Source organism: Pollachius pollachius, assembly GCF_949987615.1.
Source record: "Pollachius pollachius genome assembly, chromosome: 2".
NCBI classification, from domain to species: Eukaryota; Metazoa; Chordata; class Actinopteri; order Gadiformes; family Gadidae; genus Pollachius; species Pollachius pollachius.
This window is the reverse complement of record NC_136935.1, coordinates 42078294-42095564: the sequence shown is the minus strand read 5'-3', so window position 1 is coordinate 42095564 and position 17271 is coordinate 42078294. Positions and strand designations below refer to the sequence as shown.

Below are 17271 nucleotides of genomic sequence, written 5' to 3'. Positions count from 1 at the left end.
GGCCTAATAATAATGTTTTTCTTAAAATCAATTTAAAATAAGGTAGACATTCTGTAATGCTGCCTATATTTCAACATCATTTTATTTTAATTTAAACAAATTGGAAAATGCGATGCATGTAAGCAAATTATGTGACTCAATTCAGACAGTAGAACAACAAAACTCAAGGAACATGGTGAATTAGAGATTGTAAAGTTGCTTTTAATGGTAACTATGAACATAGACACTAGTGCATCAACTAACTAATTGATCAACATGGATGATTTGCTTCCCTCTAGCTGCTCCTTCTCCATCTGTAAAGCTTATTCCTGTGTGTTCATGTGTATGACAAACCGTTTCTTGTGTGCTATGCAAAATACATGGTGATTAGGCGTGCTCTTTATTGTGTACCTTATTTCAGACTAACCCAGAGATGGAACATGTACGGGGAAATCCTTCTCTTTTTTAGTGCTCACTTTATACATTGTTGTATACATTGTATGCCGTGTATGCAACCATAATCCAAAAACATATTTAATCTTTGCATTATTTACAAAAATATCTATTGGTGTCTTTTAATTATATATATATATATGGTGAAAAGTGTGGAAGATGACCCTCTTAATCCTAACTACAATCACCTTCCATTTCTGCTAGTGATGAAAGGGCTACATCTAGCTTAAGGCAATGTTGTGTGTGTGTGTGTGTGTGTGTGTGTGTGTGTGTGTGTGTGTGTGTGTGTGTGTGTGTGTGTGTGTGTGTGTGTGTGTGTGTGTGTGTGTGTTTATCTGTGTGTGTGCGTGTGCGTGTCACCTTTGAGACTATAGGTGCAACGATCGTCTCTATTTAAAAAAGTTACGCTAAGGCATACAGCTACACTGAGCATGACTAAGTGACATTCACCATTGAACAATCCTAGCAAATCGAAGTCAATATAAATACGATGATCTTGGTAACGTGGTTTCAGTGTATTCGTTCAAACATGAGGCATTGCAAATGCTCTTCTCTTTAATAGCATCTGTGTTTAGCTAAACTATTGAGAAAAGAAAATGTTTCTTATGTGCATTTCTACTCCATGACAGTATGGAGGGGTCTAGAACAGAAAACAAATACAAGTACAGTATAAAAGGCCTCTGCTGAACTAATCTGATTGGAGGAGCTCAGGGTTGTATGCCAAGGCCGTGGTTTGATAACAGTGCGGATAAAACCAGATAATCATGTTTCTTTCATTCCAGGCCTATTTTTCTGAGGTATCAAGCGATAATTAACTAACAAAACGTTAAAACGTCCACGAGAAAAGAGAAAAGGACAGCAGCAAGGCAAGGTTATCACAAGGCTTAAAACCTTCAATTAGAGACACTGAAACTCATATATTGTCGAAGCTTATTAGCAGCATTACAGTGTTAGGCTGTACCTACATATACATCAACCGTCATTATGAACAGTAGTATAGCATCCGGAGTAGGAGACTGCTAAGCAGGCAACAAAGGCTCTTTTGCAAAAGTGGAATTTTGCCATTTGTCAGTTAAGTTTCTTTCGCAATATATAATTTGAAAATATAACAAGAAATACAATGAAAAAATAAATCCTCTCTATGAATAAATGTCTCTTGTAACAGTACTTTGCATCTTGCTCTTCACTCAACCTCATTCATCAAGTTAATACAAAGATGGCCGATGGAACTTACGTCGATGAGGTATGGATATTTTTAACCAGATTCCAGGCGTCTTTAATTATATATAGGAAGTCTACAGCGCCATTGGTGAACCAGACCCAAATTGAGTTTGCATCTCAGGAAAAATGGGGGCTCTTTGTCTTTCTGTTTCTCCAGTTACATTTCAATAGACCATAGCTTCACTTCCAGGTTGGCTTCGACCCTCTGGTGGTCGCTACCACTTCTCTGGATTGGATGCTCTTGTCAGAAAAGCTGTTGGCCTTGCGGACCTCTTCCCGGAGTGTAGGTGGCGGAGGCGTACCGCTTCGATATGCGCTTCGACTGGTGGCCCTCACACTCTGCACTCTCCGCACAGTGGCCCCCTGGGTTGGCTCCTCCCCTGGGGAAGCAGCCTGCCTGCTGACGGCAGCGTTCTGCACAGGAGAGGGCATCCTGGTCGGTATTGCCGAGGCCGTTCGACCCAGGAGTGATGGGCTCCGCGATGGGGTGGACGGAACGGATGTGGGTACTAGCTCCTTAATCTTTCTGGATGTGGAAGCTACGGTATTGCGAGCAAAGCGAGGAACCCCCGAGGCGGTTTTGGGCCCGAGGGCCTGTGAGCTGCTGGCCTCGGACGAGGCCCCGACCTGGGCTTGAGCCAGGGCTTCGGCCGCGGCCTGGGCCTGGGCAAGGGCCCTCATGGTGGAGCGACACATCTTCTCCTCTGGCGGAGCCTTGGGGATGTTCCTCAGGGGTTTGGGGCTGGGCTTGTGGAAAGAGGACTTCTTCGGGGTGTTATCCCGGGCCCATCTGGACAGGGTGCTGGCCAAGCTGGTTCCCCTCTGGGCCTTGGCCTCGTCGGGGGGCATGCTAGAGTGTCGCGGGGTCCGGGTGGTCTTGTCACTCCTCCCTCTGGCCGGGGTGCTCTGGTCACGGAGCGGACGCCGGGGCTCACTGCTGTCCTGGACCGACGGCCTCTCTGCTCGCTTGTTGCTCACCGACCTGGTGTGCCTGGTTAGGGGAACCACTTTACGCATGCCCTGGTTCTCACTGTTGGTCAGTGTCCTAACACCGAGACATCCGAGGCCCTTGACTGCTTTGGTAACCTTGCTCTTTGCCTGCGGTAGTTTTGTGGTGCTGGTTACAGATGATACCTTCCCCGTTTTTTTCCCCTCTGCCGTGTCACAGCTGTCTGTGTCCCAGTCTTCTGTGGTTGCTGATGGCGTGATGGAGGACGCGTCGGTGGATTTTCGTGCCGAGAGCTCGTTGGTTGAGGTGGAGGCCGACTTCTCATTGGGAGAGATTGTGTTTTGCTTGATCTCCTGGCCGTTTTTCCTGTTCAGAGTTTTTAGGTCCAACCCTTCCCTCAATATCGGCAAGCTGTCTATCTCGGAATAATCCAACGCAACAGAGCAGTCGGCTTCGGTGCAGTCCAGAATGTTAAACATTGGCTTCTTATTGGACACTGAGGAGTCTAGTGGGAGGGGCGTATCGCAGGTGGTTGATGAAAGGCTGCTGTTGTCCTCTTCTTCTATGTCTTTGTGAAGCCAATCTCCAGACTGAGTTATCCCCGCTTTACCCAAATCCTTGGGATCTGTGTCGCTTTCTAAAATGTTACTAAGCGGAGTGATGTCCAAAACAAGGTTTATCGGAGAGGCCTCTCTCTGTCCCTCCTCGTATGTCCCAAAATCCCCCTGTTGGACAAAGTGTGTGTGATTGCTGTTATTGTTCGGGCTAGCTAAGTCAAAGGTTTGAGGTCCTTGGACTAGTGTGTGTTTCTCAACACTTATGTTCATATGCCTTGTAATTGTTGGTTTGGGGAGTTGCGCTGGGCTTCGGAAGATGTAACAGGAGCTGGGCAGAGCACTGCCCTCGGACACAGAGCGGTAATTATTGTTGTTGCAATAGGGGTCCTCATTAGCATTAAACCCTGGGGAAGAGAACCTGGCCAGGGGACTAATGGGCTCTGTTTCTGGACTCGGAGACAGCGCCGTGGGCTGTCTGTCCCGCCCCAGCTCGGGGCTGCTGTCCAGGTCGGACAGGATCCAGGGAGTGGTCCTCCGATGATGGGTGCGGCCCGCCCGAGGTAGGCTGTTGAACCTGGAGAAGTCGGTGGGAGCCCCGGGCTCGGGGCTCAGGTACCCATGGAGCTCGCGGTCGGCTGCGGAGTTGACGGTGTGGCGGTGGCGACGGGCGCTGGCCGAGCGCGACATGGGGCTGCCCGGACTCTGGGATCGCTGCTGGAAGAAGCCCAGCAGGCCTTCCTTGGTGAGCATCTCCACGTCATTCTCGCTGGAGCTCCGACCGAAGCCCCCAGTGCTCTGGTCAGCGCCCGTCCAGGCGTAGCGCTTCTCCTCCAGCTCCCTCAGCCGCCGATGTCTGGCCTCCTCCTTCAGTTCCCGGTCCTGGTTGTCCTGAGAGGGAAGGGAAGGGAGAGGAGATAGAAAACAAAAGGAATATAGAGGAAACAAGTGATATAAATGACTCCAGCTAAATTTGGAGAAGAAGCTAAGAATTTGGTTTAAAGCTTGATCTTCTGAAACGTACTCTGTTGAAAACTTACCTTGACGGCTTTCTTGAACTTAATACAGAAATCTTGAAAGATGCGGAAGCCTTCATCCAGCTTAAAGGTTTCCTTGTCCTCGCAGAAGAAGTCGATCAAGGCGTTCCCTTCCTTGCGCAGATCTAGCCGGCGTCTTTTCAGGTCCTGAAGGGTCTGTCCCGAACTCTGAAACCCCAGGAATATTTTGGTTAGCTAACGTTGCTACAGCTCATTGACACATAAGTCCTCCTTATCGTATTAAGAACAGCATAATGTGTGCAGAAAATGGTTGAACGTAGATGTACATTCATCGCTGCCTCACCTGGAGGAAAGGCTCCAGCTGCAGATGGAGCTCCTGGTCCTCCTGCACCTTCTCCTCCAGGGTCTTGGTCCGGACGTACAGGGAGGTGAACTCCGACTCAATGCTCTCCACTGAGATTCTGCCACAGTCAAACATCCACAACAACCTCAACGTCAACATTCAGCAGGCATTGTGTTGTGAAAGTGAACTGTGCCTGGTGTTTGTTATTCTCGTGTGTTGGTCGTATGTTGTGTTGCCCTGCGGCCGGTGCAGTGAACCGATGTGCAGGTTCCGAGACAACAACAGGCTACTGAGGTGACATACTGTACTGCTGCACCAGAATACATGAGAGAGAGGAGGGCGGCGGCGTGTTATCCCCAGGGATAAAAACTAATCTAGGCTCTTGTTCAGGAGATGTATTATGCTATGCCGACACAAAAGCTGGAGGCCCACGGCATACATAGGCAGAGCATCCTTGAACACTTTCTTATGAGAGAATCGCAAGTTATGGCATCGTGGAACAATACGACATTGCCGCCTTTTTTCTTACTGTATGGGGATTTTACTGTGTGTGAAAGATACGGTACCAAAAACAAAATGGTGGACCCGTAAAAACTAGATACGAATTTTGGAAAAATACTATAATTCGAAAGAAATGCAATGACACACAATGCAAGTCAAGGATCTAAGTGATGAAATACCTTGCAGCACTTTGGACATCTTGAAGTTTTTCTGGAAACTTGAGCAGCATCTCATCTTTCTTCTTTGCCTCCTGAATAGGCAGAGTGTACATTTTCAATACACACAGATGGATAGGCAGACAGATATAAAAACAGGTATATAGAAATGCAGGCATACAGACAGATATACAGAGAGGCAAGTAGACGACGATTCACAAATGCACTTCTTGCAGGTTGTTTTGAAAATAGTTTTGGTATCAGTACATCAGTATATATCGAGACAAACCTCATTGTGAAAATAAATAAAAATTGAGTGACTTTATGTGAGAAGTGTGTATGACTCTTACACATATGCTATCTATGCATATATGCATATACATAAATATCAACATCTCGAACTGTAGTGGAAAACAATGGTTACCAGAGCAACAAAGTGCAGCAGGTTCATCCCGGGCTTGTTGGCCTTAGTGTCAGCCAATGAGAGGAGAGACGAGAGCTTGAATCCCACAGCGTTTCCGGCGTATCCACCCTGGAGACCACAGGGAGGAGAACGTGAGCAACACAGCTCAGAAAACAGTTGGCATGAGTACGTATGTTGAAAAATAGCAGGGGGAAAAAGTGCACTGAAGGTTAGACTAATAGAAAGGAAGGGAGAATGTATGGTGATGTGTTAACATTACAGTCACGGCATCTAAGACTTACAGCGTTCATGATGTTCCCAGCCTGGAGCACTAAGTGCAGGATTGCATGGAGCTCTTCGCAGTTCATTAGCTCTACAGCACAGGATCAATACAAACAGACACCACACAGTAACACACTGTTTAACAACCATTTGCTGTCAGCTATCTATCTTACTACCATGACTTTCACAAAGCAAATCAGTCGTTTTTTAAAGTCATGTCAAGAATCAGGAAAAAGGAAGTTACTAACAAAGATTAACACAACAATATGAATGTATGCAAAAATCCACTATCAAATCCACTATCACTAGAGAATAGATTCACTGTTCTACGTATCATTCTATCATCATGCTCTGAGCCATCATCAGCCTTTTATATTTATTTAACCAACATCAGCTAATTAAAGAACAATGTTCAAAACCCCAACACAGCTTCATATCACTGGACCGATTTCGTAGTGAGGATTAAAAAATCTCTAAGTCTTTCAATACCTATAATTTTCTGAAGGGGGCTACATACAACTGGTAAGTGAACCTTTTCACCACGTATTGGTTGTTCACAATTTATATGATCAAAACCACCTTTATTTTAGGCACATGCAAAACATCATGCTGTTAAACCGAACAGATGTATCTTTTATGCATTCTTGACCCCTCTGCAGAGTATTTTGCTGTCTCACCTCAGGTAAGTTGTAGCGATGGTTTTCCACTGATGATGGCTCATATATCTAGGTCAGGCCTGCGTGTGTGTGTGTGTCCGTGTGTGTGTGCCAGTTTGTGTGCACGTGCTTGTGCATGTGCGTCCAGCAGAAGCTTGCCATTACCTTTAGTGGCCACACGAATGACATCGATCTCACGGCTCATCACAGCACAGGAAGCAGAGAACTCTGCACAGAGCACCATCGCCTCGATCCGAACCTCGAACCTTTCAGAAGGAAAGCAGTAATATATGATAACAGTGTTTGAATCGTGCAGATCGACACACCGCTGAAATCTCTCTGTGATGATTTTAGACATTGATGCACAATCTGTGAAAAACAATCTGGTCTGAAATGCTTTTTGAAATTCTATCTGAAAAGGGAGACGAGAGCCATGACATCATCATGTCCTCTCTGCCAGGTGGTGCAGAGGAAACAGATTAGGTCAGAAGGGAGGGGAGGATAGGTAGTGAAAGAGTAGTACCACTATAAAGCCGTCCTTTGTGAGAGCAGGAAACATGAATGCACTAAATGTTCTGAACTGCATTACTGTGGTTTATTTTTTTTTATATGGCTCGTTTGCATGTTCTGGGAAAACCCATCACTGAATAGATTTCAATTAATAAAGACAACATTAACGCGGATGGCGTTTCCAGGAGATGTGGTCATGAGTCAAGACGGACAGTCTTATCCCTTGACCCTTAAGAATATTAAATATTGCTTGTGCTATCCCTGTTTGCGTATTCTACAGTACTGTACTATAGGGGTATACTATAGTACACCTAAGGCCATGGGGGACATCCTTACCGTGGTACTTGGATCAACAGGAACATAAAGGAATCAACAAGTGTCAGCTTGCTTGGGTCCCCCTTAAAGGACTGGAGCTTCTTGATCTATGGAAGGAAACACAAAAGAGATCAGAGGCTGTAGACAAATGTGTACAATTATTGCTAAGTATGTATACATACACACATACGTATTACATAGGCACAGGCACACACTCGTGCACACACCTCCTCTGCATCAGGCAGCAGCTTGAGAAGGTCTTTTAGTAGCTCTGCTCCATAGATCTGGCCTTCTCCCTGTCGTATGTCTTCCACGATGGAATGGTTGGACCTAGAGAACATAGTGGAGGTAAAGTTTAGTTCCTAAACACATTTAGCTATAATGTAGCTCTGCGCTATCAGCTCTGCGCTTGATTGCTGTTATCATCGAAACACATTTAGGTACAGTTTAGTTCAGGGTCAATATATGTAGGTCTCATTAAACCCTGAGTCACATTAGAACCCCAGGGTGATGAGAAAGACAACACTATATACTTTAGGTCTATAGGGCTTGCACATCAGAATCATCATGTGATTTTGTGTTCGGGATACTCCGCCATATTCAGAGGATTTAAAAGAGTTGTAGTTCTATAATATCCAAAATGAACGTAAATATACCGCAACCTGGGATTTTTAAAATGTTTTTTGCCAAATCTCGCAATGAAGTTATGTGGCAGTTTCAAGCACAATGAGCAACAATTTTGCAGTTTCAATCACAATGCTTGTCCATAATGACAAATAATCGAACAATTTATTACTAAACAATTACCAAAATATTGACAACATAATAACTAACACTCTGACTCTCCTATGCTTCCACGATGGAGGCTGTCATTGCGATTTGAAGTCGAGATGATCACAAGCCCTTTATTAATCAATTAGCTAGCAACACAGTTTAGTAACACTCAAACTACTTTACACACACCCCAAGTACAAAATAATAAAGGTTTAGTTCTAAGGTAAACACTTTGAACTGAATGAGAGCAGAGGCGATGACTAGTATACTGACAGTCCTCTCATACATTGGCGAAGGAGTCAAATGGCATGGAAATGTTGCACAGAGCAATGCAAAATAAGCAGCCATGCAAATAAATGCTTGATTGTGCTGCAGTGAGAAATATATCACATCGAGCTAGCCACTCTGTGCTACGCATGGAACACAACGGAGAGCTTGGTTCTGCAACACAGAGTAAGACTTTTTTTGTCTGCTAAGTATGTAGACTGTTTCCCTGGCCAGTCCTTTGAGATTAATGAGCTCTATCAAGCCTATTCGGAAACAAGTCTCAAAAACTGTGACCCCAATCCCCAAATAGTTTGATTATTTTTAAGGAACCACACAGACAACACTATTTCCTAGTTAAAAAGGGACATCAAAGAAACTGGCCAGTCAACATACCTTTTTTTTTTCTAAATGTTAGACAGTTTGTTGTGGTCAAATGTAACATTCAGTGGGTGTTGAATCTGTGTTTCAACCCAATGCATAAATAAGTTTTTGCCTCCGTCTCTCAGACTTTGCCCCATAAGTCAGATTCTGTCTGTAACTATAACTACTGTACTGAATGCTGTTCTCAATCAACCCGCTCACTAGGGCACATCTGCTTGGCCATGTACTGAATACAAGGAGGGAGTGTGAGGTGTAACCTTCTTAGCTAGGATTGATCAAATCCGAATTATTATTATTATTACTATGGTCAAAACTGCAGACCTAATTATTTAGGCCTCAAAGTTTTGGTTGTTCTGAACTTTGGGCCCCTCTTCTTAAAACCTAATCCAGTTATACAAGCGCATTAGGTGTCACACGGGGCAGTTCACTATTTCCCCACATTGATCAATGGAACAGACTCGCACTCCACTGGCTTTGTGTAAGCCAGTCACGTACAGAGCACTTACTTCTTAAACTGCTTCAGGAAAATTCCCACATTCATTCCTCTTTTGGAGTCCAGGATGCTGATCTGTAAAAATAAAAAAAAGATTTAGAATTTCTATCAACGTTATATTATTCTAAGCAGTAACACAGGATCGTTTTGGGGGTAATGTGGTCGGCTCCCAGCTGAAAAAGTACTAGATCTTAAGTAAAATACCTGAAAACGTCAACTTCATGCATAAACCTTGGTTAAATGTTTTGCCTACCAGCCTTTTGTGTGTAACGATGTACATTTAAAAACCAAAACTCAATTGACGTAACCTTTAATCTGAAAGGGTCACCCCCCCAACAGAAAATGAAACTCTACCTGGGCTTTCACCTAGGCTATAGCATCCATTCAAACAATGGCAATTGTTGGCTTGCGTTGTCTTCCTATTAATGGTGAGGGGACATTAAGTTCCCCAACAGGATTCCTGGCAGATTAATTATAGCATTTAAACACAGCTGACTGAAACTTCAGTGCGTGATGGTGTATGTGTGTGTGTGTGTGTGTGTGTGTGTGAGTGTGTGTGTGTGTGTGTTTGTGTTTGTGTGTCTGTGTTTTAAGTGTGGATGTGTTGAGTGTGGATGTGCATGAGCGCATGGTGTGTGAGGCGATAAAAGAAGTGATGGCAAATCTGATATATTGTTAGCCTTATATGTCATGTGGTTAGCAGTAAATGACTTGCAATTATTCTGCACTAGGAATATGAACCACTTCTAACATGGCTCTCAATGAAACTTGATAACTTTGACTTGTAATAAATGAAACGATGAAACGAAATGATATTCATTTCATGACTATAGCAGCCGAACGTGTGTGTGTGTGTGTGTGTGTGTGTGTCTGTCTGTGTCTGTCTGTGTCTGTGCTTGCATTTGACACCCTCATAGCGTAGCTTTTGTAACCACTGAATATTCCCTAAAGGCTTGTTAAGCGTTTGACGATCTATAAACCTGACTCACGAAGGTTGAGGTTAGTCTGAACCTGATTTAAATCCCTCTTCTCTCTCTCTTGTGGGTATTGCCTTACACTTCATGCAGGTTGCTGCAAGCAAGCTTTTGTGTTTATTGTGTATGCAGACATTTTCAATGCGATAAAGGAAACGGGTCATTCAGCACCTTATATTTTTTACCTGGTATGCCCCAGCAGGAGGGAAAAACAAAAAGCTCCTCAAAATGTTCAGGTGCAAGTATGAACGATGTCATCTTGTATTCTTTCATTATATCCTCACATTACTCTCTAACACTCTGGGATTGTCGTAGTTTAAATGAAGTTTAAATTCTGCTTCAAGAACTATATTTTCCTCCTACTAAACAATGGTCTTGTATGGGTCCCGTTTCAGGGATGGCTTGGTTGTGGAAAACATTAAGAACCAGCTAAACTAATTATATTGATCCATTTAAATCCTAAAGACCCACTGTATTCAAAACCCGAAGTTCTCTAAATACCACGTAAAACATTTTCGATTTTGGAACCCTTTATAACATTCCTTGAATCTATTGAGTGTCGATTTTAGAGTGTAGAAGTTTGTTGTGTAGCCCTGAGCTTTGCGGTGAATATAATGGCTCTCCATGGACAACACAACAGCCAACCACTGCGCCCTATTGTATCGACTCTCATAGGGCTCTGCAGGAAGACAACAAAAGATGCCCACCATCCTTATCCTCACCCTTATCATCCTCCTAGCCATCTTATGGACACCACCAGCCTCAGCCTGCAGCTGAACCCCCTCACCTCATCCTTGCTGCTCTCCTTGAAGGAGCGAGTCCGTCCGACCCCCGCCTGCTGTTCCGAGGCCGGCGTCTTGTCCCGCCGGTGGGCCACGCCGCCCCCGCCGCCGCCCTCTTCGCGCTGTCCGAACAGCTCCTCCACGGAGCGCACGTCGATCTGGTACTGCTGCTGGCGCACGGCCATGGTCCATATGTTGGGCTTCCCGCGCACCTTCTCCTCCGGGATAGTCTTCCAGAAGAAGCTCCGCACGCGACGCTTCTTCCGCACCCCGCCGTGGCCGCCGGTGTCGGGCGGAGGTGGAGGTAGTGGGGGTGGAGGTGGTGGTGGAGGAGGAGGGGGCGCTCCCAGGGGTGGGGTCGGTAGGGGCTCTTGGGATTGGTCGCGAGGCGAGGGGGACTGGGGCTGGGTCTGGGCCAAGGAGGAGACGGAGGACAGGGAGGCCAGGCCGGAGGAGCTGGAGGTGGAGGCGTCGTCGGCGGTGCAGCTGATGCTCTCGCTGCTGCTACCGCCGCCGCCGCCGACGACTCCGCCCTCTGCGTCGTCGGTCGCGGAAGGGAGACTCATGGCACGCATCACAGCTCCGCCTGGAGGGCGGCGAGCGATCCGAGACGGAACCGGCCGCCGCAGGAGGCCTGCGGAAACTCAAGGCCGTGCGGTGACGCTGTCTCGTTCCAAAAACCTCAACGAATCAGCTCTCTCTTCATTTATCTCTTCATCCCGTTGTTCTGCGAAACACGTCCAGACAGAAGTGTCATTATAACACCAAAGAGATGTTGCGACGGTAGGGGTCAACGCCACCCCCCTCCCCTCCTCCCCCCACTCCTGCCCAACCCCACCCCTCCCCCCCTTCTCCTCCCTTGTTAGAAGACGGCAGGTGCCCCTTCATCTAGTTTACAGCGAGTCGAGCATCGCCTTTGATGGTGTCCATCTCTATCACTGAGCTGGTCATCCATGGCGCTGCGGCGCCGTCCCTTTTGAAGGAGCCCTCCTGGGGAAGGGGGGAGGCAGAGGGGGGAAGCGCAGCGGTAATGGCCATGGAGCTGTGGGAGAGAACACACAGAGCAACACAGGTCCGGATTACACGGAGGTAGTCAAGCATGTCGCGCTGCGCAATCTGAAATTAGGGGACATTAAGGCGAGCAGTAGATGAAAAAGGAGGCCCCCCCGTTCAAAGGCGGGTTGACGTTAAGGGGGAAATGAGAAAATCCTATTGTTTGTTTTCAGTGTCTTTGAAGTCACGCTCTGGGGTATAAAATGGTCAGTGACACTTAATAATGCCACTGCTACACAGGTCCGATGAAGAGAATTGGTTTTAAAACAGTTCGGTGTCGTTGTCATCGGTGTCCATGATGTATTGAGGCCGCAATCCTTTAAAATGTAAGCAAATTGAATTCTTACTGGATGAAAAAACACCAATTTACATATTAATAGCTGGCCTGGCCTTACAATGGAAGAGCCAATGGATGTTTTGCTATTTCCTATTTGCTACGTTTTTTTCAAACTACACACCAAGGTAACTAGAACAACAAAAATCATTCAGTAGGAATCTGCCTCTTTGCATAAAGGCGATCCATGAACGACTACTTCCCTAAAAGCCACAAAAGTTGAAAGCGTGGGTTGAAATGAAGATTTTTCAAGACCCAAATCTAGGCTATTCAAAAAAAAAATGGTTACGTGAGCTTACGGCTTAGCCCTACAACTTAGCTTGGGTCTTAGTGGAGGACATTAGCTGGAACTTTAGTCTACCCGATACCCATGGGGCTGCTTTACTAATTAATATTGCAGACGTCAGGGCCAGCTTCATGTTGCCGCCATGGCCAAAAACACACTCATCTTGTCCCGTCCCCAGCAGCGCACTGCATCATCTCTCATGTCTAATTCATATGGACATGTGGGGTGGGACTGACCACTCTGACTCACCTCCACCGGGCACCGGCCGACAGAGCTGTGACGCCACGAATGAAGAGCACTATAGGCAAAAGGAAAAATAGTACTGTTTGCTGTTGTGTGTGTGTGGGGGGGTTGTTTGTCTGTTGGGGGGGGGAGCAGAAGGTGTGTGGTCCGTTACTTTGGTAATTATCGTTACCGCTGCCTGTGTGTGTGGTCGTCTGTTATTTGAAAGGTGATTTTTATCTGTGTTTTATAAGATATAGGATTTTCTCATCATACTGAATCACTCACTGATTTACCAACCAAACAACTAACAACCAACTAACTCATTTACTAGTTTGCAAAAACCTATCGATATACTTTGTTTTGTAATGGTGTTTCAAATCAAAATGCTGGGACCACACTACAACTATTAGCTGTGGCATAAGTGATACAGGCGGGGAGAAGAGTGGAGGAGAGAACAACCCGGAGCACAGTGTAACTCTATGAGGAAGCGCCCGAGGGGAGAGAGAGGGCCGGCCAACAGGGAAACCAATTCAACCCAATGTCCCGGGTTGTCCACCTGTCAACCGTGAACGGACACAGATAGATTATCAGGGGGTCTCACTCCAATAGACCACCTGCTTCCGACCCCGAGGCATTAACCTTCGCTCATCAGTCCTCCTTTGTGACAAGGACTGCCACACCCAAAAGGATCATGCCCAGTAAGTGTCAGAGTGCCATGTATTGAAAAGGATAAGGGTTGCCATGTTGGGGAAATGGCTTTGTGGCCTTTGACCGAAACTGAAGATTGAATGTTGCTCGTTTTGACTCTTAAACACTTAAGATACATTTATTTTTATATATTTGTATATTTGTTTTATAAATGATGGCTAGCAACAGATGCCAAAAAAAATACCAAACAAATTACATAACACATTTACCCACATCTAACATGCTTATGTCTCTTCCAGGTTGGGCTATAATCCCCTGTCACTAACTTCCAGTTCAATTTCCTGAGCGCTGGTTAACCCCCATAGAGCGCAGGTCTTTCACTCACGCTGCTAGGGCAAAGAACCTGTGTTCACAAGGGATTTAGCCATTCCTCATCAACCCTCATTTCCACGGAAACCCTTGTTAGCGAGGGCTAAAGTTGTTAAATAGCACTACGGTAGGGCCACAGTGGCAATCAGCTGCTGTCATCAGTGATGATGGATTATTTCTTGCCAAATACCTGAAGAAATGTGTTACATAATTGACTATACTTTAATATGCTGTGGCATAAAACCATCACTACAACTATAAGTATATAATAAGGCTCCTCAATGAGTCAGATCCTCCGATCACCTATAGGTTTCTATAGACAATCAAGCTTGCTACACACAGAAATCTTTGTTGAGGTGAGCCCATCCATAGCCTGTATAACTTTACCTAAGCCAACAAGGGAAGCTGTAAACCTTCAACCGTTTGAAGGATACAGCTACAGCTAGTTATTTTGTAAAAGTAAAAGAGAACTGGCAACCATTCTACATTCAACCATTTAACAAACAGAGGATATTGACTTTGACAACTGCACTGTTAGCACGGTTATAACTCTGTTTTGTTGAATGAATCACAGATTTGTTTTATAACCAAGAATCTGCAATTTGTCCAAAACAAAAACTGAACTTTAGTCTGTTAAAAATATGGAGGTGGCACTTTTCCAGCTCCCTTTATAAGAAAGTTTTATAAGAAAAATTAAACTAAGTACCAATCACCAGTACCAGCAAGCCAAGACCTCACAAACTATTCCATGATTTGGATGAATGAGCCTGTATGAAGGATTAACATCAGCAAAATAACTCAACGGTTTCACAATTCTGCAAATCTGCTTTCAACACATGAATACAGTGTGGTTTTGCTTCAGAGAAGAAGAATGAGCATTGGGACGTTACAATGCACTGCACAATAAAGAGCCTAACCCCTCAGTTTAGACTGGATTGGATCTTTTCAATCTCTGGTTGTCTCCTAATGACCACGTATGTATCTCTGTTTACTGAAGCGTTTAGCGGTGCATAGTTGTAATCATATACCAAACATTTGGTTTAGACAACATTGGATTTGCAAGAGGCACAACATACATATAATTATCTCTGGATATCACGAATGCCAGGCATAAGGCTAGGATCTGCAGTACAACATTATGATTATAAGATCTACGGTGTCGTGTTTGATCAAAATACTAATCAAGAGGAGAAAGTGGGCAATAACTCCCTTTGATTTTGTCTCTATGATTGATTGTAGTAATTGATTAGACCAAATAACATCCCTTTGTGGGTCACTGGTAACCCTTCTAAGGACACTGGCTAGAAGTCACAGCGATGACTCATCATGTCTCATAGCCAGGTTGTAGGCCCTCATAGATCACCAGGACCAGGACCTCTAACTTTGTGAAATATATATTATTATTATTATTATATATATATTGAAGGAAAGATGTATATATATATATATGTACATATATATATTGAAGGAAAGATGTATGTGCCTCACACAGCAGCATACAATTGAGTGTTATGCTGCTGTGGCTTCCTTTGGGGTGCAATTATTTCATGAAACACTTGAGAATATAATAAACAAGAGAAGGGAAGATAAATCCCAGTTTTGAGCAGTGGAAGCTTAGATCTTTCGTAGTTTTTTTCTATTTCAGAAATACAGTGGTACAGAAGAAATTAAGAATGACTTTAATAGCTACTATAATGAATGGGCAGCCGCATATATTGCAGCAGTGTGTGCGTTTTCAGTAGTCTGCTTCTCCACATAGTTTTAAATGATCCATGCCCTGTGAACTGGTTGTCTTTCTAATGCTTTTAACCAAGAGATTGACAAAAGAGTTAATTCATTCTCACTTGTCGGCTCAGCCAAGAGTTGAGTTGAGCGGATCAATAGACTACATCAACAAGACACCTCAGCCATACAGATAGACGCAATGACATGAATGCAAATTAAATAGATCTAATTTAATCAATCAACAAAACTATGCATCCATCCTCCTAACTCTATTTATTTTATACACATTCAAATTATATATACCTTCCTCATGAATAAACGCTAACTTGTTTTCCTATAAATCTCCTACAGAAAGTAAGGATTTAGGAGTCAAAAAGCAACAAATAGGGAAAGACTCATTATTTTAGATACTAAATCTACGTTGAAATGTGTCAGACAGTTCAATTTATAGTGTCATGAAGCCCCTGAAATCAAACAAGCATCAGCTGGTCTTGCAGAGATGGGAGCCTGAGAGAGAGGGTGTAAGGGGGGAGTCAGCCACACAGCCCAACAAAGCCTAGAATACTTTCCTGTTTGTTCTATTGTTCAGGCGTTCTCCGTGTCTAGCCTGCAGCAGAAAATGGGTTCTATTAAACATCTGGCAAAGGAACCCAACCATGGGTTTTGGTTTGAGGCAATTCGATCCATAAAGCTGCCGAAAGCATCTTCTATTTTTTAGGGAACTTGGTTTTACATTTTGAAGTAGGCTTATACATTGCTACTTTTTCAAGTTTGGTCATTAAATAATTTAGTACATATGAAAGCTTACAGATTATAGAACATGTACGCCAAATGGCGAACAGCGGTGCAGTATGTGCAACAGAATCAAACACAGATTGAGGCAGGTGTTAGGGGTTGCTATGAGACAACAGGTGGGAGACAAAGAGTGAATACAAACATGTTTTCATGGCAGTGGGGAGGGGACGACTAGGCCCAGGGGCATAGACAAATACAAAAAGCAGTGAAAGTATAGCAGTTGTTACCTATGAACCACCGATCTTCGCAGCTTCAGACATCGCATACAGTTTTCCAATGCCCAGGTCTCTCATCCAAAGACTATAGATCCTAATAGACAGCTTCCACTAAAAAACGATTCATAGGATAAGAAACCAAAGAAGGTGATTCTGTTACTGAGTCCTAGTAGCAGTAGTAGTAGTAATAATAGTAGTAGTAGTAGTAAACAAAACTGAGACTGTCACAGACCGAGTTGACAACTATACGACACAGTGTCCCTCCTTGCTCCCACACCAATAAATCAAGTGTCCCAACTGTGCTCCTGCCGGTGCTGACGTCAGAGCAGTGAGTTTTCCATGTTGGTCTCGGCCACCACAGCAACCAGGGGGCTGGAAGCATCCCTCCCCCCCTGACCTGACCCTTGGAGATACTTTTTTCTAGCCCTTGGGGTATTGTTCCCACCACACTTGAATGGGTCTCCCTCTAATTCATCCCAGCATGTGGAATGGCTCACAAAGGCCCAGAGAGCCAGGGTTTGGCTTTAGAACAAAACTAACTACCTAGACACTGTTACAAAGCCATACGTGTAAAACCAGGGGGCTGGCGGGGGTCTCCGGACTGGACCACTACCAACACTTTGGTGTCATG

The 17271-nt window shown here is 44.7% G+C and overlaps 1 protein-coding gene across 1 annotated transcript; it reads right to left on the bottom strand.

Moving 5' to 3' along the window:
• Positions 1-678: 678 nt before the first annotated feature.
• fhdc1 (FH2 domain containing 1) lies at positions 679-11735 on the bottom strand. The gene is made up of 11 exons (XM_079758572.1): positions 10996-11735; positions 9248-9309; positions 7547-7649; positions 7341-7426; positions 6660-6760; positions 5859-5929; positions 5578-5685; positions 5178-5248; positions 4498-4615; positions 4197-4361; positions 679-4047 (listed from the first exon to the last, which is right to left on the bottom strand). Exons 1-11 carry the CDS (start codon positions 11563-11565, stop codon positions 1834-1836), a joined length of 3669 nt encoding a protein of 1222 aa, XP_079614698.1. The 5' UTR covers positions 11566-11735; the 3' UTR covers positions 679-1833.
• Positions 11736-17271: the final 5536 nt, after the last annotated feature.